The 8,273-nt window shown below is 38.3% G+C and overlaps 1 protein-coding gene across 1 annotated transcript; it reads left to right on the top strand.

Annotated features, from left to right (window-relative positions):
- Window positions 1-4,676: 4,676 nt before the first annotated feature.
- On the top strand, window positions 4,677-5,784 carry LOC104600825 (AT-hook motif nuclear-localized protein 20). The gene has a single exon (XM_010263956.3). The coding sequence runs from the start codon at window positions 4,810-4,812 to the stop codon at window positions 5,575-5,577; it is 768 nt and encodes a 255-aa protein (XP_010262258.1). The 5' UTR covers window positions 4,677-4,809; the 3' UTR covers window positions 5,578-5,784.
- Window positions 5,785-8,273: the final 2,489 nt, after the last annotated feature.

The raw sequence follows: 8,273 nt of genomic DNA, 5'->3' as shown, positions 1-8,273 counted from the left end.
TAGAGGAGATTTTGTGTTTTCATGTATGGAGAGCATTTGGATTCTTAAAATCCAACCTACTACAGGTTTTGGGGAGAGAATACGGATTGGAAGCTCTACGGAGGTGGATGTATAGGGTTTAGAATTTACCAAACCTTCCCCAAACCTGCCCCATTACCATCCCTATCCTCAAGGGCTGAGGTAGGGGACCTAGGGGGGTCATGGCCCCACTGCCTAGAAGCATAGGTTACAAGTTTGAATAACCAGTTTTTTTTTTTCTTGTTCTTGTCCACTGTTCAAGTTTTTCTTGGAAGATTGAACACTGCCCAACAACCAATAGTGCCTAGAATAATCAGATTCCAGAATGTCCAGAACCAGCAAATTGTCGAATACTTGAATTGAAAGGATTTGATTATTCATTAATTTGTATAGTTGAAGTTGAAGTTATGATATTTTAAGGTGTTCGACTTTGAAGCCGGAAAGATATGATATTGAAAAAACTTATAACCAATAAACTTGAGTCATAAAAGTGGTAAGAAATCATGTGGGTTTTCATCTCATGGGGGCTTTGATTGGTTTCTAACATTATATATTTCTTTTTAAATTCTTGAATTGAATTAGAGAGACCAGGAGACTACACAAGTCAAGTGCACAACAAGTAAATTGTAAAAGTTTTTTTATTTTTATCTTGAATCTCTTTCATTTTTAAAGTTATTTTTATCATGTAACTGATTAATTAGTGGAGTCTAAGACTGATTTTGATTTTTTTTTCTAATTTTTTATTGTTAGTTTGTCATTGTGTCCACACTGGAATTCCTTCATTCAACACGTTGGAAGATGGAATACCAAAAAAAAAAAAAAAGATTTTACATTACAGATTTGAGATACAACTTATAAATTATTTGTATTTTTTATATTTCTTTTATTAGTTTTCCTCTATAAAGAACCTAAATGTTAATGAAAGAGGATGAAGGATTTTTGAAATAGAGAAGCATTAGCAATGAATGAGCCCTATATGTTCTACAAAAGTCCCAAATGGGACTTTCGCATAGGCACATGCCATGGCTGCACTTGTACCCCCTACCCAGTGCCTAGCCCACCTGTTTGGGCTGGGCTGTTTGGGCTTGCCCAGTGCCCAGCCCACCCACTTGCACTTGACTACCCACCTTGTATCCTTACCCAACCCACCCACCTTGTCCTAGCCATCTGACCCCCTTGTAATTAAAAAGGCATCTAAAAAAAGGAAAATATATAAAAGATTAAACAACAATTAAAAAACAATAGAAATACACTCACTAAATGTTTTTCTTCTTAATCAAGCAGTCAATGACAATAGAAAACACTCAACCAAAACCGTAAAACCACTTAACAGTTTGATGAGTGAAACAATTTTATTATTTTCAACATATCATCTTAAAATCAACATAACAGAAAATATTTAACGAAAATAAATGTATAGACATAATAAAAAATTAGAATTTAGATACAATATTCAAATTAGAACTATTGAACTAATCTAACAAGCAACAAAACCACAAAATTTTAAACTAGGATTTAAAGGAGATCTTGAAAGTACAAGGAAAAAAAATCTTGTATATTAACTTCAGAATTTTAATATTTAGAATCATGTATTAGATTTTATTTTAATTGTTAGCATTTTTATTATGAAAATTAGGATCCGCGTTTAAGTAAACATATTAGCCTTTTCCCCCCACCCCCCTAAGAAAAAACCATGCATGGCTCCACCTCTGCCTATCCTTAAATAATCAGGGCAGAATATTTTGCTTATGCTACTCTTGTATATAAGATAATTAAGTAGTTTTGACCATTGTATTTCATAATATATAATTGATTATCCTCTTAAATTTTGTATTACATTTTTGTTCACTGAGTAAATGCATTCCTCATTTTGTTCCTTTTCTATGCCATTTAGTAGACAATCAGCTCAGCCTTTGGGGTCCTATGCTTATTGGAGAAGTAATATATATATATGTGCATTCTAATTAATTTGCAATACAGTGTAATTGATTCATTATTCTTTTAACCATTGATTTATAAATTTGCTCTCTAATAATTATTGCATTAAATTTTCTTACCATCCTATGATCAGTTGGTATTGTATTAATCCCCTCTAAATTTTACATTACAAATTTTCCATCCACCAATTGGCATGTCAGGTTTAATTGTTACTTATAACATTTTCCCATACTAGCTTATTTAAGATTTTAGCATCCACTCTTATTATTCGTCTTCTATTATTGGAAAACTCTGATTAAATATCAATTTCATCAACAAAAATGGCATCACAAACTTACTACCATGAAAAAAAAAATTAACTACATTTTGAATTAAGTATTCTGATTTAAATATAACAAATGTAAATATAAAATTTATATCTATGTTCCAGTTCTTGGAAACATAATAATACCCAGATTTCCCCTACTTCAGCCACAACAATTTCCTAAATATTTTTCCTATATATATATATATATATAAATATATATAAATGCCCCACCTTACCAGTCTCCTCTCTACTCAGGAACCAGAGGTAACGGACTCCCCCTTTCCTCATTCCTCATTCCTCATTCAGCCACAGAGCAGTTAGCATATGATGGAAACTCGCTTATTAGTCTCATAATCGATCTCCTGTTACAACTGAGCTTGGTCTTCTGTTTCTAACCTTATCGCTATTATTTATTTCACTCAGGCCTTTCGAGCTGATGAACGCGAGCTCTGGCTTCAGTTGTACAAGTCTTAAATTTTGAAGCAGGTTGATAATCTATAGCTAAGAAACGACATAAATGATCCTGAAAAGATAAGCAAAAACAAGACACCAAAGTACTCAATACGCGTAGAACCCAACGAAATTAGATCAAACATCGAAGGAGGCCAATCCCCAGTTGCATATCTGTGACAAAAAGAGCTTAACCGAGATATCTCAAAACTTGGAACTCAGCTTGATCAACAACGAAAACAGATTTGGAAAACACTATCAATTTATAGCTAAAAAGTTAGTTAATTCTTAGATGATGATTTTGTTAACAATTAGTTCAAACACGTCAGACCAGTTCCAGAGGTAAACCTAACTGTAGCTGATTTGATCACTGTGATTGATTGAATTTTCGGCGCTGATTTCATACTTTTTTTAAAACGTTGCTACCAAGAAACACCAGGTCTACCATGATGGACACAAAGTTGTATGGCATTGGCAGTTGTGATCACGGGGTGGGCTCCAACAAAACGGACAGACTTATGTCTCGATCTATCAATCAGGGGTGTCGTTTTTTGGAGCCATTGTTCATCAGGAAACGGTCAATAATACTCTGTTTCAAACACAATGATCAGACATGATCGTTCACCAATGAGCAAAAAAACTTTGTCAAGGCCGAGGTGGACTGGATCATTCTCGCTTGTTATTTGTTATTCTCACAGCTAAGCTACTCGAGAAGCTTTAAGCTTGCTTTGAAAAGGAAAAGAAAACCGAAGAAACAAATAAATTAATCAGTGAAACCCTTCAAAAACCAGCTGAAAGCTACCTTCATTAATTTATGTTTTAGCCTTGTTTGTTCAAAGAGGTGTGAATGGAGAAAACAAAGGAAAACTGAAAGTACTAAAATAGGGTTTGTAACATGAATTCATGAGATACCTTCCTTGATCCTTGTAGCTATGGAGCTGTTCAGCGGAAAGAAAGACCAAGAACGGAAGCAAAGGAGGCATGAAAAGGTGGTGGGTGAGTAGTAGCTGTGGGGTTAAAAAAGCTTAGAATAAATTAAATTCAAGATTATCTTAATAGGAAAAAATAGTAGAACGAAGAGAGGAGCTAAAAAAGTAAAACTTCATCAATTTTTTCTTTATTATTATTTTTTTTCAACTAGTCTGGAGTCTCTCGGCATCCGTTGATATGTCGGGGCGCGAGACAACGACGTTCTCCCCACCTGCTCACGCGCACGTTACCCCACAAAACCCTAATTTCCAAGGCCTCTTACAAGGTGAGAGACATTAGAGACTAGAGTGAAGGGAAGAGAAAACCACAGCTCCCAAACCCCACGACACAGCAAAGAAAACGAAGAAAACCCACAAAGAAATAGGGAGGGAGATGCAGAGGCAAATTCTCCTCTTTGCTGTAGCTTTTTCTGCTGTTGTAGGCGGTGGTGGTGGTATTTCTGGTTGGTCTTGATCCTGAGTACTCCGTTCTCCTTTCTTCCTTGTGGGTTTCTTTCCCTGCTTTTGTTGATGGTGTTTTCTGGATTTCTATATCAAGGTGTGCTTAGATATTTTCTTCTTTCTTCATTCATCTTCTCTCCTACAGTAGTTGATTTTGTAGAGGGTCTTGTAATTGTTATTTGTTCGTTTCTCTTAGTTCATTTTCGGGTTGTTTTCTTGTCTGGTTCATCTTTAGCTGTATAGGAAGAACCCATCCACGGATCGATCTCTATCCTCTTGCACTTAATTAATTCCGTGAGCAATTGCATCTTAATCTCATATATCTACCGGCCTCGGTGGTTCTCTGATCCAGTACATATCCGTTTCTAGTTTCTAGGTGGCTTGATCTCTTCTCAGGTCTACATCAGTGAGAGGAGAGAAGGAAGATCTATTATCAAGGAGAAGAACCGTTCATTCCATCTTGAGTTGTTGCTTGATTTTAGATTTCTGTCAGTGGAGGAAAGCTCAGAAAAAGGACAATTGCAGACGTGATCTGAAAGAAAATAAATTTGTGTGGGTTCTCTTGGATTTGCAACCCTGGCGAACAGGTGGTGGACTGGGCAAGTGGGGCTGCCAGGCGTCGAGCAGGCAGGGGGTTCTCCAGCGTTGAAGAAACGCGAACTATCAATGAATGAAAACGGTGGAAGCAGCGGCGGCGGAGGTGATGAAGAAGAAGAGAGAGAGAACGGGGACGAACCAAAAGAAGGAGCTGTCGAGGTCGGGACCCGTCGTCCAAGGGGACGACCGCCCGGGTCCAAGAACAAGCCGAAGCCACCGATCTTTGTGACCAGAGACAGCCCGAACGCACTTAGAAGCCATGTGATGGAGGTGGCAGGAGGGGCCGACGTAGCCGAGAGCGTGGCGCAATTTGCCAGGAGACGACAGCGAGGAGTCTGTGTACTTAGCGGAAGCGGAGCAGTAGCCAACGTGACATTGCGACAGCCTGCCGCACCCGGTGCTGTTGTAGCACTGCACGGCCGGTTCGAGATATTATCTCTGACAGGAGCCTTCCTGCCCGGACCTGCTCCGCCAGGGTCGACTGGGCTGACGGTCTACTTGGCTGGCGGTCAAGGGCAGGTGGTGGGTGGCAGCGTGGTCGGCACACTTGTTGCAGCGGGGCCGGTCATGGTGATTGCCGCCACATTTGCGAACGCCACATACGAGCGTCTCCCACTCGAAGAAGAAGAAGATGAAGCAGGTAGTGGTGGGCAGGGTCAGCTCGCCGGAGGTGCAGGAAGTTCTCCACCCGCAATTGGCAGCAGTGCTCAGCAGCAGTCTGGGTTGCCCGACCCATCATCATTGCCCATTTACAACCTTCCACCCAACCTTATCCCTAATGGTGGGCAACTGAACCACGACGCTTTTGCTTGGGCTCATGCCCGTCCACCTTTCTGAAGATAGCCGAAAAATCTGGAGAGAGAGAGAGAGAGAGAGAGAGAGATAGAGACGAGAGAGTTTCTTTGGTATCAGAAATTAGAACTGAAAGAAGTAGATGAGAGGAGAAATCTTGGGTTCTCTTTGTAAATTTTACTTCTTTAAATTAGCTTTTCTTTTAATCCCTTTTAGTTCTCAATACAATTTGGTTGGCTGGCTTCTCTTCTAGTTCTGGGTGTCTATTTTAGTCTCCATGATCGTTTTGTAATCCATTTCTAGCTTTCTTTTTTGTTTTTTTTTTTTTCTTTCTTTTCTTCTGTTCTCCAAGGTGAACTCTCTTGTGTTTTCTTCGTGATTGCTGATTGTTTATTTGTAGCTAACCTGATATGATGGATGAGACTGTGGATATTCAGAGAATAACGGTAGGTGTAATACATCGGTCTTGATTTTTTGTTCTTTTTCTCTCTCTAGACTAGATATAGTTTTTTCTATTTTTACCGGGTCACAGACGCACAGCCTTATGTAAGAGCTTCGTGGCTATTTGTGGCTTTGCGATTCTGGCTGGCATTCTGCAGAAAAATAATTAGATGGTTCAGTTTACTACGAGAGGCACTAAATTATATATTGATACAAATCAATGCTTTGTATTTGCATACATGGTCGGATTCTTCTCAGTTTCTTTTTTTTTTTTTTTTTTTTGCAAGAGACTGTAGTCCATTTAATGCATGTCCAGATTTGTATTCCGGATTTTGCACCGAGTTTTAATCTTGTTGTCAGAGGACTTAAGAAGGGTCAAAGGTGGTAGAAAAATGTGAACATTTTTTTATCTGCCCTCGTTGCACAGTTCACAGTTAGAAATAGAATTTCTTCTTCCTCTTTTTTGCCAAGTCTTGCAGATTTCTGTCCATCTTGTGAAGGCTAAAGCTGGCGTTTGAATCAGAAGGTTAAAGGGGGTTTCACTTCACCTGTGTTTTCTCATTATTTAAAGCAAAGACGTATGGATACGTGGGAAATATTTGTTGGTGGTCAATGAATTCCTCTGTACGTAGGAGAAAGACCAAGGACACAGGCTAATAAATGACCCCATTTTCAGAACCTTTCCCTGGAAGTGTTCTTTTTCTGTTTTTTTTTCCTTTGTACTAACAAATGGAACTCCCTAATGTTAAAAGGGTCAAATTTGAGGGTACAGAGAAGAAATGATCATTATGAGGATATGTAACAAAAGTAGACAAATATAACGACACTAAAAGGGGTAAAGCTGAATTCAGAAGCCCTTTAATTTGCATCTGCAGGGCTCTCAGAAGCTAGCTGGATAGCTGCAAGTCAACAAGATATCCTTATCATGGGTTATATCATGAAGTAGAAACGCTGAATACCCTTTAAGGAGGACAACCAGAGGCTACCCTACGAGTGGATGGGGGAAGCCCCAGGGTATATATATAAATGAAGATACAGCAGCCTTGTGCTAAAGGAAACACCAAACAGTACCTTCTGGGTACTGAAAAGCTCTTTGTTATTTTTATTTGTCCTGAAAATGTGGCTGGTGGAGGAAATTAACAAATAAATTAATGGGTAGTCTTGGTGGGTTACATCTTTCATGCATCCTGGAGTTTGTAGGAGAGAATTCAAATGGCTTGGCCTCACGGGGGGTTCAATTCTTATCACTGTCTATCTCTGTGGATTACTGGTGTATCCTAATGACCCCATTGGTTTATTTTGGACGAACAAGCACTACTCTTCATCTCTTTTCACGGGGCTTCTGTCCTCCTATATAATGAAAAGACCTTTAATTGTCCTTTTGTTTGACATATTATTTGTTGGTAATCTCTTGACTTTTGAATATGAAAGATTGCATTCTATGTTCAGGTAGCAACCTACAGTCATCCTGAGAACTCTACCTACAAGTGGAGGATCATCGCCCAAGCATTCTCTCCTTCCACTCAGAACTTGGGGACCCCTCTTTGTGATGGACATCTCTTCCGAACCCTAATATGTAAGAGTATTATACCTTATAACTAAAAATTAAGGCTGCGTTTGTTTGCGGTATTAAACCTTATCAATGTAGAAGTTTATTGATGAAGTTTTACACTGAATCGTTTAAAATCTCTATATATACTAAGCATCAAAAAATGTGATCGACATGTAAAAACTCCACTCTATCCAAATACCAACAATTCTAAACCAATGATAATATTTTATATCGATCGATCTTGATTTAAAATACAAATAAACGCCCACAAAACTGAACCGATGGGGAGAATTTACACCACAAACAAACACACATTGAGTGGATATCTATCCTCTGCCCTGAACTTGGAAAATGAATTCAACTTATTAATTAATTATCAATAGAATTACTTTTAAGGAGTAGATAGATACCTTGCAGCTTTAAGGGTCATATCAGTCTGTGCCAAAGCAAGCTGGACAACATTTCTATGAGCAAAAGAAGGTACTCAACTTACACCCCCAGAAGAAAGATCTCAAAGAACAACTTCCTCTTGCAAGGCAAACCTTAGTTAGTTCTCATCTCTTTTCTTTTTCCTTTTTTTTTTTTTTGTGAGACAAATATTTTACCCAAATATAATTTATACCAATGCAAATGATTATGATAGTAATGTCAATCAGTTTTAATTGGGAGCTGCTGGGTGGGTTATCATTAATTATTATTTATGAAAATATGACTCCCTATGATGTAGAGGTTGACTGCCTTCTTAAAA

This window comes from Nelumbo nucifera, chromosome 3, assembly GCF_055504915.1.
Source record: "Nelumbo nucifera cultivar China Antique chromosome 3, China Antique-T2T, whole genome shotgun sequence".
Classification (NCBI taxonomy): Eukaryota; Viridiplantae; Streptophyta; class Magnoliopsida; order Proteales; family Nelumbonaceae; genus Nelumbo; species Nelumbo nucifera.
Note: the sequence above shows the minus strand (reverse complement) of the source record. Positions and strands in the feature narration are given on the sequence as shown.